This window comes from Paramisgurnus dabryanus, chromosome 8 (genome assembly GCF_030506205.2).
Source record: "Paramisgurnus dabryanus chromosome 8, PD_genome_1.1, whole genome shotgun sequence".
NCBI classification, from domain to species: domain Eukaryota; kingdom Metazoa; phylum Chordata; class Actinopteri; order Cypriniformes; family Cobitidae; genus Paramisgurnus; species Paramisgurnus dabryanus.
Window position 1 is genome coordinate 18,939,622 of NC_133344.1, and position 14,400 is coordinate 18,954,021.

General features: G+C 37.3%; 1 protein-coding gene across 1 annotated transcript in view; it reads right to left on the minus strand.

The window, feature by feature from the left end:
* The window catches only part of b3glcta (beta 3-glucosyltransferase a), a 79,290-nt gene extending 65,160 nt beyond the window's left edge, over positions 1 to 14,130 (minus strand). Inside the window, exons 1-2 of the mRNA XM_065280857.2 lie at positions 13,922 to 14,130; positions 2,117 to 2,163 (exon numbers count right to left, since the gene is read on the minus strand). Of these exons, the coding sequence (XP_065136929.1) occupies positions 2,117 to 2,163; positions 13,922 to 13,985 (111 nt within the window). The 5' untranslated portion in view covers positions 13,986 to 14,130. The remainder of the gene's footprint in view (positions 1 to 2,116; positions 2,164 to 13,921) is intronic.
* Positions 14,131 to 14,400: the final 270 nt, after the last annotated feature.

Genomic DNA, 14,400 nt, shown 5'->3' on the forward strand with positions numbered 1-14,400 from the left:
CAATACCTATAAAAACTATATGAGACTAAAAAATACGTATTAAGGATGATATAAGAAAAGATAAGTGTGAATTGTGCCTCTGTAAAGTCACAGACAAACAAGAAAATCTTGCAAGACAACGACCTGACAAGCTGAATACTGTATGTGTGTGCTACCAAAGACAAAATTATTATTGATTAAAATGCAACGTATCAAATTAAATAACTGATTGGACTGGGACACCTTTGATCAGCAAATTTGTACAAAGGTTCAACAAAATTTGCCTTTTTCGAGGTCTTCAATCTTTTTCAAGTCGAGGGCCCATATAGAGAGGAGGACCACAAGTAATTTTTTTTTATTAAAACTGGATTTATATTGTTATGATGGCTACAGTACACAGATATTCAAAAAATAACTTTTTTGATAACCAGTTATAGAACCAGATTTACTAAATGGGGCAAATTAGCATGAGAACGCAATTCCAAAAAAGCGCAAATGGGAGTGGTAATATCGGCGGGGTATACTAAAAAGGCGCAACATGTTCATTTCCATAATAACCAACGCAATCTACTAAAAGCAGTGCAGATCTGATGCTCTTCAGGTACAGGGGTCTACTAACACATGATGTGCTTCAGTTTAGCACCACAGACATCGCAGCTGAAAATGCGGGGTGTGAAATATGAGAACCTGACCTTACACAAACTTTTGAAATGCCTGGTATTGTGTGACTTCTCCAAGTGACCCCTCTTATATTTTCTCCAACAAATAGGAAATAACATGGCTTGGCAAACAATATTTTTGAAAATATGTTCCTCTGGCATACAAAAAAAAATGTCGAAAAAAATCTGCTTCCTTGTACCATGCGCTCTCTAATCTCTGTGATGCCTCCTCCTATCAGCAACAGTTGCAGCCAAAATGCTAAATTTCAAATGCAAAATGATTTAAGACATGCTTTTTCACCGTTTAATAATGACACAAATACCAGTAATATCACCCATGCAAACATTAGTAAATCATGTGAATTATTTAAATACTCTCTTCCAATAAATGTTGCCTCTGAAAGGGAAACTCCTAGAAATGCATGCAATAAGGTCAGTCGCAAAAATAACTAGGCCAAAAATAACTAGTGGATAATTTTCAGCTCTAATTATCCAATGTGTGTCTTAAAGTAAATCACAACATTTGCTCTGGTGCAAGCTGTTAGTAAATCTGGCCATTGAACTGTTAAAATAGTTCATAACATTTTAAACTTACTGAATACATTTTAATAGTGATGCACCGATGTGTCGGCTGCCGATATTTATCGGCCGATTTTTTATAAATTTGAAACCATCGGCATATCGGCAATAGCACGAGAAAGGCCGATACCGATTGTTTATTAATTAACTGCATAAAGAAATCCATTATATGTAAAAAAAAAAATGAGTTAATGTTGTTAATAAAATAAATGCTGAATAGCAAGAACCACCTTTGAAGGTTGTCATGTTGTCTTATTATATTTGTTTTAGCTTAATTTGTGCCTCTCTTATTATGTTGGTCAGTTTAATGTTAATTAGATCCGATCCATGTTCAGTAAAAATAATTTGATTCAGAAATAAACTAGCTAATAGACCAACTGTATAGGATTGTATACAAGTGTTTAATATCGGTATCGGCCAGAAGTTGTCTGTTTAAATCGGTATCAGTATCGGCCCAAAAAAAATCCTATCGGTGCATCCCTACATTTTAACAGGGAACCTTCATTTAAATCAGGTTTTATATGATTTCTATTATTAGCCTATTCATGCCTAATTTCAATTTCCAAAAAAATTATTTTGAACTCAAACAAATATTTGGAGGACCCCCAGTAATACAACCACGGACACCCTGTTGAAGACCCATGATGTACACAGCTTCATGCTTTCATTTTTCCTATAATCTTATTTGTAGATAAAAGCATGTGTTTTGCCAAAATATTTAATAATCAAACTTGCAGGGGGTGTGTAAAACTTTAATTACGGGCATTCAAATTCACTGTGGACCTGGTTTTGATACACGTATAAGAAGAGCACAAACCCAGCAGGAAAACATGAGACTACAGGTCTACATTTTAAAATCACACTATGGTCAAAAACAGTAAACATGCAGTGACCCTTACCTTCATTTTGCTCTCAACGTCATCTTCCCTTGCAGTGATGAGGGGCACTGTCGAGGGAAAACAAACAGATACCATCAGGCCAATTGAATGCTGGAAGCAGAAATAATCTCCTTACAGAACTGTGAGCTCACAAAAATAGCAGTCTGATTAGTGGAAAATCTCTTTCTCTTTAATCTTAAGAATTTTTTGGAGATTTATGTCTGCGCCACATGTATTTTGCAAAGTTTTTCATTAGAACATGAAGAGCCTCTCACAAATTACATTGCCATTGATCGCAGGAAGAGAGTCGCTTCGCAAGTAGCCTCAAAATCGATACCGAGCATCAAAACAGCAGGTGTATGTATGCACCTTTTTGTAGGCACTGAAATCCTTGGAAGTGAGCTTTGGCTTCAAGAGCAAGAGGTTTCTGGCCATTAAGCGTCCCTGGATAAGTTTGTAATTGCTCTCCTCACATCCATTTCTTTGGTGACCTTGGTCAGCGTGCAATAAACTCCAGATGAATTCATATAAAGGCTAAATAGCATTGTCTAGCAATGGCGTAAAATCTTCTTTGATACAAGTCTCTATTTCAGCTGTGGTTTTCACCTCTAGGCTAATAGTTTGTTTGAATTTAATTTTGAGTCTCTATCCCTGGGCCTTTGTGCTGAAATTATTCATGAAGTCCACTTGTCCAAAATGTGCAATATTATGAAAAAGGTTTGGAATATTTTCCATAAAATTACAAATGCTGCCAACAAATGTGTTAAGTTTTTGGCTCAATGTTATGCTCAGTAAATTAAATTTGCATAAGTGAAAGACAGTCAAATTGGCTACACCAATAAAAAAATCTTGAAATTTATTCATATGAAAAACAGTGATGGCAACTAAAATCTAACATTTGTTTTAAGAACATGCCTGGCAGAAACTGGAAATAAATGAAGACTTGGCAATGTTCAGTTTAAAAGTTAACTTATACTTGTGGAAACATTGTGCAATATCACAAATGAGGGGAAGCAAAAGGTCATGGATCAATTTGACATGATTATGGAAGCTCATTAGACCCAAACAGTGAGTGACTTTACATTTTAATTAATGTGAATCAGAAAACAACTCGGCTGAAAAGAACAGACGTACATAAAATCTACTAGGGGTGCACCGATATATTGGCCGATGATGCTTGTTTCTCAATGAATTACAGTGAAATGCTGCTACATCCAAAAGCCAGAGGGCACTCTAGACGAAGAACCACCATACAGACGCAGCTATTAAATGCAGCTCTAGGACAATCAGCAACAACAGAGTCACTCTTGAGGAATTATTTTAATAACAAGCTAAATAAATAACCAGTAAACCACCTTGGTTAAAGTTATAGATATATTTAAAAAGCATATCAACTACTACACTAAGCTAACATTACTGTGTAAAAGTAGTGTACACAATGTTAGAAAAACTCTTGCTTGGCTGGCAAATATGTACAGCGATGATCCACGCTTACAAACAGTCTCTCCGTCTTCTAAAAACTGAAACTTTTTTATTTTCCACAAGGTATTTGCTCAAAGACCGATAAATAAGCACAGACTCGAAGTTAACGTGCATGCATCCGATGGAACCGTCTATACATTCATCAAATACTTTCACTTCAAATCCTCTTAATCCCAGCCTTAGACAATTCAGAAATACTGGTTTGTTGGCAGAATCTATTAGGTATCCTATTAAAAATACACTGAGCTCTTCATACACTGAAAAAAAATATTCATTTAATTTAGTCATTTTCTTAAAGTAAGTGGTTGTAATCAATTTATTTAAGCTATTTAAACAAAAGTTTTTTTGTTGTTGTTTTTCTCATTTTTAATTTTTTATTTAATTAGCTAAAATAAATTGATTGTGACCACTTGCCGTAAAAAATTGAGTAAATTGAATGAATATTTTTTATATATATTAATGTTTATATATATATATATATATATATATATATATATATATATATATATATATATGTGTGTTAATTGTTTTTTCTTGTTACTTTATTATACCTTCCTTTTGCACCTGTGGTCTGTGATTCGGGCAGCGGGAGCTGAGGCATGGGTCTGACTGTCTGTGACAAACACAACATTTAAAAGTAAAAAATAGTTTTAGTTTGTTTTAAAACTATGGCGGGACAAATACGATTATGGCGGGCCCGGGCCTATAATCGTATTAATAAATGGAAAACACTGGACCATACCAATAGAGACTGTCTCATCTAGGCATGGGCCGGTATAAGATTCTGGCGGTATGATAACCTTTAGCAAAAATACCACGGTTTCACGGTGTTGCGGTATTGCCATTGCAACACTAAAATGTGTTATTTTCAAATGCCAGGTACAATAAAGCCTTTAAATTATAATATGCTTTCAAAACATATATAATATTTTCGTAATATATATTAAATGTAAACATCAAATCAATCACATGACTTCATGATTTAATGAATTTTGTATAAACACAGCTCATACCTTGGAGACGGTATCACAGAATATTTTAGTGGTTTTGAAACCTTGACTGTTTTAAACCTCGGTATACCTTGAAACCGGTAATCGGCCCATGCCTAGTCTCATCCCATATCCCACCTTTGAAACTCGATATACTGCCCAGCCCTAGTGTATGATACAAAATGAATACAATATTCTATTGTACATTTTAACAGTAATTGTTTACAGTGTATCCTATACCACAGTTCCCCAGGTAGGGGTACAGTCTATTCCAATATTATGCACAATGAAATATGAAATTACATCTTATCCCCCACCTTGACAAATAACTTTGGTTAACATGACTTGTAAAAATTACAAATTTCAGTTGATAAAACACCTACTACTAACTAAACCACAAATCTCCTTTAATATGCTCAGGCAACACTTTAACTCTTTATCTTTATCATAACATGTATGGTAACATATAATCTTTGGATGGATGGAGTAACTGTGCCCGGAGCCCAAATGCTGTTCTTTTTATCCCACTGAATCATATAGGATCACAGTATTTTCAGCACAGACTGTAAAGGGTCTGAATAAGCCCAGTGAAATGTAAACTTTCTGTTGTTGGTGTTAGAAAATTCCACAGTTACACACCAGAATTGGGTTGTTTATGTCTGAAGAACACACACTGATGGTTTAATAAGGCCAACTGTGAGCTATTGTGTGCCTGCTGTAAAATCACCGCAATAAGAGCTGGATCAGAGGCCTGTACAGAAAAAAGTACCAGAGACTCATAATATTATAGTACATCTTCCTGAGTGCACCATTACAATTCTTGTAAAATGCAGGGAATATGTGTCTCAAAGGGGGAGAGCAAATATACAGTGAGGAAATAAGTATTTAAACACCCTGCTATTTTGCAAGTTCTCCCACTTAGAAATCATGGAGGGGTCTGAAATTGTCATCGTAAGGTGCAAGTCCACTGTGAGAGACATAATCTAAAAAAAAATCCAGAAATCACAATGTATGATTTTTTTAAACTATTTATTTGTATGATACAGCTGCAAATAAGTATTTGAACACCTGTCTATCAGCTAGAATTCTGATCCTCAAAGACCTGTTAGTCTGCCTTTAAAATGTCCACCTCCACTCCATTTATTATCCTAAATTGTTTGAGGCCGTTAGCTGCATAAAGACACCTGTCCACACCATACAATCAGTAAGAATCCAACTTCTAGCTTGGCCAAGACCAAAGAGCTGTCCAAAGACATTAGAGACAAAATTGTACACCTCCACAAGGCTGGAAAGGGCTATGGGGAAATTGCCAAGCAGCTTGGTGAAAAAAGGTCCACTGTTGGAGCAGTCATGTTGGAGCTGGTCAATGACCTGAAAAGAGCTGGGACCACCATTTCCAAGGTTACTGTTTGTAATACACTAAGACGTCATGGTTTGAAATCATGTATGGCATGGAAGGTTCCCCTGCTTAAACCAGCACATGTCCAGGCCCGTCTTAAGTTTGCCAATGATTATTTGGATGATCCAGAGGAGTCATGGGAGAACGTCATGTGGTCAGATGAGACTAAAATATAACTTTTTGGTCATAATTCTACTAGACGTGTTTGGAGGAAGAAGAATGATGAGTACCATCCCAAGAACACCATCCCTACTGTAAAACATGGGGTTGGTAGCATCATGCTTTGGGGGTGTTTTTCTGCACATGGGACAGGGCGACTGCACTGTATTAGGGAGAGGATGACCGGTAGGGATGCACCGATACCGATATCGGCCTCGATACCACATTTTCTAAAGTACTCATACTCGTTAAAAGTCCCCCGATACCTGGAATCGATACCACGGTCTGAGAAATGTCTATGTTTGAGTGGCGTGTAAGGGGTTAATGCCTCGTGTTGTCCAGAGAGGCAGAGTTTACAACAAACTGGAAAACTAGTCCTTTGTTTTTTTGTTAAATTATGACGACTAAAGCTGTAACCTGTAAATTTAAATCATGTTTTTTTTATTAAGTACTCGGTATCGGCAAGTACTGAAAAGAAAGTACTCATACTCGTACTCGTATTGGTATCGGTGCATCCCTAATGACCGGAGCCATGTATTGCGAGATTTTGGGGAACAACCTCCTTTCCTTAGTTAAAGCATTGCAGATAGGTTGAGGGTGGGTCTTCCAACATGACAATGACCCGAAGCACACAGCCAAGGAGTGGCTCTGTAAGAAGCATATCAAGGTTATGGAGTGGCCTAGCCAGTCTCCAGACCTAAACCCAATAGAGAATCTTTGGAGGGAGCTCAAACTCCGTGTTTCTCAGCAACAGGCCAGAAGATCTCTAGAGAAAATCTATGTGGAGGAGTGGGCCAAAATCCCTCCTGCAGTGTGTGCAAACCTGGTGAAAAACTACAGGAAACATTTGACCACAAAGGCTACAGTACCAAATATTAACATTGATTTTCTCAGGTATTCAAATACATATTTGCAGCTGTATCATACAAATAAATAGTTAAAAAAAATCATACATTGTGATTTCTGGATAATTTTTTTAGATTATGTCTCTCGCAGTAGACATGCACCTACGATGACAATTTCAGACCCCTCCATGATGTCTAAGGGGGAGATATTGCAAAATAGCAGGGTCTTAAAATACTTATTTTCCTCACTGTACATGAGGGTGAAAGCAAATAAACAGGAGAAACTCACTGTTAAGTGAGAATATGTGTTTTAACTTCAAGACAGACTTCATTTGCACTTGGCCTGTCAGGGTGAATTAAATATGCAAGATCTGGCTTGAAAACCTTGGTTTTCTACAGAAATGCATCGAAGTTTACTCCTCTTACTCTGACACCTGTCACAAACTTTTTATCTTGTCATGGTCGTTCCCTGAGGATGCGAGAGAGTGAATGTGCGAGGGCCATTTGCATCTCTATAGGCACAACTTGCATGCACTTGCACCTTACAGTGAGGCTGGAATCACTTATAGCGCATTATTTTATTGGCAATCTTGCTTCTGACATCTGCTGGCTATTTTCTTGGTAAATTACTATAAGAAAATTATATTACATCTGTGCAACCTTTTCTTTAAAAAAAGTGTGTGTGTGATGGAGGGTTTAGTTGTGTGTGCTCCAGCTGAGATCAAGCCCATCATTCAAGGACAGCAAGCCAAATTAAGCTAAGCTGCAGTGAAAGAAAAGATGGATTTGCTTGTTGTGAAGACATTACTTTAAAAGCCAAACGGAGGGATGGTTACGCTTCATCATATAAAAGCCATGTCAGGACATTAATTTGCCTCGTTTCCTCGACTAGACCTCCAGACATTTCCAATATCCCATCTAACCACTGTTTTCTTGATTTAGAAATGTTACTGGGACTTACTCGTGATTGAACTATTGTTCTCCGTATCAGTTTTTTTCTAAGAAGGAAATGAGATTTCAACGTCTCAGAGTGACAGTGAGAGCAGTGGCTTTGGGTTGGTTTCCAGAAACCAAGGTTATTGTTCATGCATGCGTGCTTTTTAAGGTTTTTTGAATGCCAGGTCCTTTCAACATGTCCTGCACATCATGGTCTTTCAGTGGAGCAACAGGCTAGGTGGAGTAATAACCTTCATTATGAAGTTAATAACGTTAATGGTTTTTTTGTTCATTTAATTACATCTAATAAATGACATTTTTCACACTGTACAAGTACCCTTTTGTTCTACTCCATAAACTTGCAACTGGTAATAAACATGTGACTCTGTTCATCAAAAAGTCGAATGCATAAAGAGCGCTGACAATTTGCAAGTGTGATCCAAACAAAAGCACACTATTACTCATTGCTCATGAATTACTATTACTCAATATTATAACATAGGCAGCAGAGGAACCCTGAAAGAATAACATTAATGTCATGCATTGATTAAGTGAGACTTGCAAACTACCGCCTTCTGATTGGTGTTTGATAACATTTACGGCTATGGGCTGTTTGCTGCTTCTGGATGGAGTCTGACTCTGAATGGCTTATTAATTCTTCTTAGATTCTGCTTTGATGATTATTAGGGCAACAAACAGTATATAAAATCGAATTTAAAACATTAGAAAAACAAAAAGCCTTATTGCTCATATTTAGACAAATTATTTTCATATGGTATTTCATGCACATTTGAGTGGATCCATCTACTATCATTTGAAATGAGCTTTATATAGCTTTGTCGTATATAGCAGCTCTCATAATCTTTCATCATCATTTCCAAATGTCAATAAAAGGCTGAAAAAGATTTTTCTTGTTAGTCTGAAAAGGGAAAACTGCTAGAGAAGCAGCTTTGAAAAACGGATGAGTTGAGATTTACAGGCCTGATAATCACATCAGGAGATTGTTGTTGAATTTGATGTGAAGAAAGTGCAATTATGAGCACAAATCATGTTATGAGCCGACTGATAACTTGACATTTCATTATTAAAAAAAAATGAAATACCACACTTTGGTTGACAATGTCTCTCTCTACACAATAAATCTTAAACTGTTTAGCACTGAAAAAACTTGTATTAAAAGGGATACTCCAGCCAAATATCAAAATTAGCCCATGATTTACTCACCCTCAAGCAATCTGAGACACACATGTCCATTATCTTTCAGACGAACACATTTAGAGTTATTTTAGTAAATGTCTTTGCTCTACCAAGCTTTATAATGGTAGAAAACAGGGATCAGGGAACAACTTATGACCTTAACTTCTTCCAGATTATTTTAATTAAAAATTAAAAAAGTTAGAGGGGCTGAAGTACATCGGAATAATTTTTTTTTGCATAACATCTTTTTTATTACTAAAAAACTTAATGATAAATATGTGTGTGAAACCTAGAAATGCAATAACCCCAAAGCCACAAGTCTAAAGAAGTGATGTAGTTATGTAAAGCCCGGAATGCACTGCACGATTTTTGCCCTCCTATAAGATCACTACCACACTGTGCGACATGTATCGTTTAAACTCAGGTACGAGAGGCATGTAGACTGTACGATGATGACACGGAAGCTTCGGCGGCAGCATCACACGTTGCGCAACGTCACCAGCATGCGCTCGTGGTTTGCTGCGCAGGTCGTAGCAGCAAACACACTGTGCGGTGATCATGCCGAATTTCTGACACTGTCAGAAAACTATCGTAGGCTATCTTTGGGCGCAAGACCGGGAAAACGGCCGTCTTTGAACATCTCTCATTGTACGACATAGGACCACCAATGAAGAGCCACGATCACAGAAATAGCCACGATTGTTTCACGATGGCAATCTTTCGTCTGGGACAGCCAATAATCGTGCAGTGTATCCCGGGCTTAAGTTATATTAAGTCAATAGGCCCAAAAAGGTTTTTGTAAGACTAGTGCCTTTTCTAAGTTCCAGTCAGCCCCAAAATAAAAGTATTTTGATAAGATGCATACACATTTGTTCTTATTATTTATCCTTATGTTAGCATATAAAATGCAGTTTCCACACCAGGAAATAAAACGTCAAACGATGATCGTTAGAGTCGTTATCTAATGGCTACATGTTCGGTTTCCATTCAAGTTTATGTGTGTATTTCCACTGACTGCGTTCCCAATCCGTCACAGCGCCGGCCATCCGCAGCCCTCCAGCACAAATACGCAGAGCTTTTATTTTTGACGGATGCCGGACAGCTCCGCAGGGTGGAGCCATGACTTTATCGCGTGATCATACCTGAATTTGCGAGATCTCGTGTTGTGATCTGGGCTGGTAATATCCCAAAATGTCTTCTATTGAAACTACTGTTAACTTTTATATTTTATATGCTAAATTCTTCATCCACAAACAAAAATGGCTTACATCCCCTCTGTAATAAGATCCATTGTCTCATCTCTAAGACTTATAAAAAAAAAAAAAATTTTTAAATGTTATGAGGATTTATTTAAAGATGTGGCTTAAATTATGCACTTTTTCTTACCCATGTAAAGAATTTACGATGGTATAGCTTAACCTCATGCAAACCAATTACTGATTGTGATGTTTATTTATCTTTTATATTTTTGTATTGTTACTCGAATTGTCTGTAATTTAACAATGCTTTTCTTTCCCTGAATGTATTTGTACTCTTTATATTCGTTAATAAAAAAAGTAATCTGGGCTGGTCCAGCTCCTTATAATTTAACGTCATAATGGGCGTAGACAGAAGTAGATATCGCGCGATCATCACGTGAATTTGCGAGACCTCATGGGTCCTCGTCACTTCAGCACGCAGCTGCTCTGCAACAAACACGGAACTGGTGGGTATTGGTGGACGGCGGAGTGCGGAGCCGTAACACAGCAGAGCCGATCTGCAGCCGCTCCGCAGTTGGTGGAAATCCGGCGTTATTCTATCATTATTTTCCATTAAGTCATTGGAGGAACGAGTGAGTTAGATGACGTCACGATAATTGACAGCGCTGTTTGGATATTATATTATCCTCCGGCCTACTTTTAGAAACAAAGCTTGTTCGCGGATTTATGTGTTTAGCGAAACCCAAAGAGTAATCTCATATACAGTGTTACGACGTAAATAGTCCTCAGATTGTATATTCTATTCTATTACAAGACGTTCATGCGAAATCTGATGTAAACAACAGACTACATATCTATATTTCATGGATTATATGCAAAAATGGTCATTGGATGTATTAGACAGTTTTCATGAGTTATTCACACGAAATAGACTGGATTTGACTTGCAATCATTATATGAACACAAAGGTAAGACGTCCCGTTTATATGTTGCATGTTGTCATCTGGACTTCTGTCACAAAATACTACATTTATGATGCTAGAGCATCTGTATCTCAAAACAGAGTCCATAAACTGATGCTAAATCCGCAGACCTTTTAAACAATGTATAGTAATGTTCATATTATTAATGTTTGTAGACAGTAGGCTATATAGATATTGTTAGCAGAGTTAAAAAAACGTCATCCCGCCCACAAACTAGTGCACGTCGGGAGATTAAACCTCAAAAAAGTGCATTCATCCTTTAATCCACATGGCTCCAATGGGGTTAATTTTTGCGGGTAATTGATACAAATTCAGATTTCAAACTTTATAAACTGTAATAACTAGCTTCCGGTAACGGTGCCATCTGGGACTCATGCGATTCACACAAGAGTTTTAGCGTAGTGAGTATTGGTTGCCATAGGTCCGTTGCAAAGTGACTCCTGTGAATTTTGTCCAAGATTGTAAACTATTTGTAAACTACATCCATTATAATTTAATTAAAATACAAAAATCATCACTTTACAGTAAAAGTCACTATTGTGAACACGCATACATTAGCATTCCTTTTGCGCATTACAAATCCCTAGGTTGCCACCATTTCCTGTGGCTTTCAATTTCAAGCCAAATCCCAAGACTGTCTCTCACAGATAAGCAGAACAGAGCTCAAGTATTCACGCAACCAAAGTGATTTAATGCCACTCCTCTATTCTTGCACTTCCTACATAACTTTGGATGTACATTTGGATCACTTTTTTATGCTTATGGTATGTTTATCTTTCAAACCCTCAGGCGTAAACAGCACTTTTAACCCTCTTAAAACTGTTAGGTTAAACAGACTCCCACCTCATGCTTCGGAATAACTTCTAAAGGAACGGAAAAAAAAACATCTGTGGGAAAGGCTTAAAGGGACGCCTAACAAAACACCTGCTGGTTATTTTTTCTTCTCATGCAACCTCATCAACCAACAAAACATTTTAGATGCACTATCTAAATGGCCCTCTTTATTATCTCTGCCTTGCTACAAAACTGCACCAGTATATGACGGATCGCTCCTTCCGCCTGCGGATACACAGAAAAGATATGTTGTCTCTTAAAGCACCCCTCATCATAAATAATACAGGATGGTGCTGATATCTGCGCGTATAAATTTCCTCAAAGCACGCCCTACAGGGAGCAAAAAAGTGTTGAAAATAACAGATTTTTTTCAGGCAGGTGTCGATTTTACCGAAAGTAGGTTAGTAACTCCAGTAATTAGTGAACAAGAGTCTTATTCCTGAACAGCAGGATGTCTTTTCACCCTTCTGCACCTACTACTTTTTGATTATTTTTCAGAATTTTTAACCAGAAACCCTTAATAGGCCGTGCTTTTCCTGTATATAAAAAATAATGCAGATGTTTATGCCCTAACTAATTTAAACAACAGAGGCACATTAAGCAGCGCAGCGTCAGTCTCAGTGTTGAATCTAAAATAAAGTTATTCTTATATTTTATGGCGGGGGTCATATCAAATACAGCAGACTATCGTGGTTCAGGTGTAAAATACAGGTTAGCAGGATTCACATACAAATCAGTGAAAAATTGAAACTGGCAGCCGAAATACAATTCAGTTACGTGACTGGCATGATGCGCGTTTACAAAATACATCACAACTTTATATTCCAGCGAAGGTTGTCGGGAGGTTGTATGCTTCCATTGTGATACTATTCAAATATTCGACTGACGGTATTAGGTATTTATCAATACATTTATCCAATTACTGATGCCCACAGTAAAACATTTTAGGTGTTTACTCTTTAACTTTGCTTTGAATCTTCACTAATGGGTAGTTAAAAAAAGAGAGGTTCTCTGCCAATGATAGGCTACTTAAAATATTAAGACATCAATAGAGAAAATCTTCTCCAAACAGTACCACACATCAGAGCTGTGCAATGAATTATTAATGCTATGACTGGTGCTGCAAATCAGAGCTCAAGTGTCCAAAAATATAGTAGGCAGCTCACAAGGTTTTGAAAAAGTCAAACACACATTTAATCCCTGAAAATGTTGTCTGTTGTAGATAGGCTGCTCACTAAGCCTTGAGTCGTTCACACCTTCGTGCCTAAAAATGCTGTCTACTAAATGTAGCATGCTCACTAGGTTTAAAGCCAAGCACACCTATGATCCCTAAAAACGTTGTTAGCTGTAGGTTTCTCTTCGATGCCTAGTAAGTGTTTCTCACTAGGTTGAGACACCTCCACACAACACTCATCATTTAAATTTGTAAAGCACCTCCCTCAGTAATATTAAAGCATTTCTGATGACAATCCCTTGTTTCGTGGTCGACACAAGATATTTTCACAGAAAGCATGTATGCTTCAGGCACATTGATATCCGATTTATGCAACTGTCAAATTAATCCGTAACATTACTACAAACTTGCCGGGTGCAACAAAACTGGAATTAGGAGAAGTGTCATTCGTACATCTTGTTTTAAATAGGTTTAAACATTTCGTTCTAGTAACCACTGTAACCCTAAATATGTTTTCAATATGCAAAAGTAGTAAAAATGAAGTCTGCCTCACTCCATCAATCAAACAACAAACAAACAAACAAACAGAATTGATAAACTTCCTTAAGCTGTTATAGAGAAGTACTCACCAAACGACCAAAGCAGGAAACATTTGGCGAAAGTGTATCCGTAATGGTAGTTTTGGGGAAGCATAGTAAATAAAGCACGAATGCCGCACACTGTTAGGTCGCTGTAATAATACTGGAGCAGAGCGCTGGCACCACACTTACTTCTCTGCGTGGATGGATCATTACAGAGCTTTGTTTTTACGTGGACATTTCCTGTTAAACACGCGTCTCAGCTGCTCCCTCTACCGGACACTTGACTAACTACCACAAAAATGTGCAATGCCCCTACTGTCACTACTGACAAGTGCGGTTTAAATGTTTGTTATCATAAATGTGCAGTTGAATTATCAAAGCGGGTTTAATCCCTCAAAACTGGGGGATGTGTCTTTCTCTTGTTTCCATGGTAACTAGGTCATTCAGCCGGATCATATGAGTCACATTTTACAAAAAAAAAAATGTTTTCTATTTATTTGTTTGTTTTAAAGACCCACTGAAGTAAC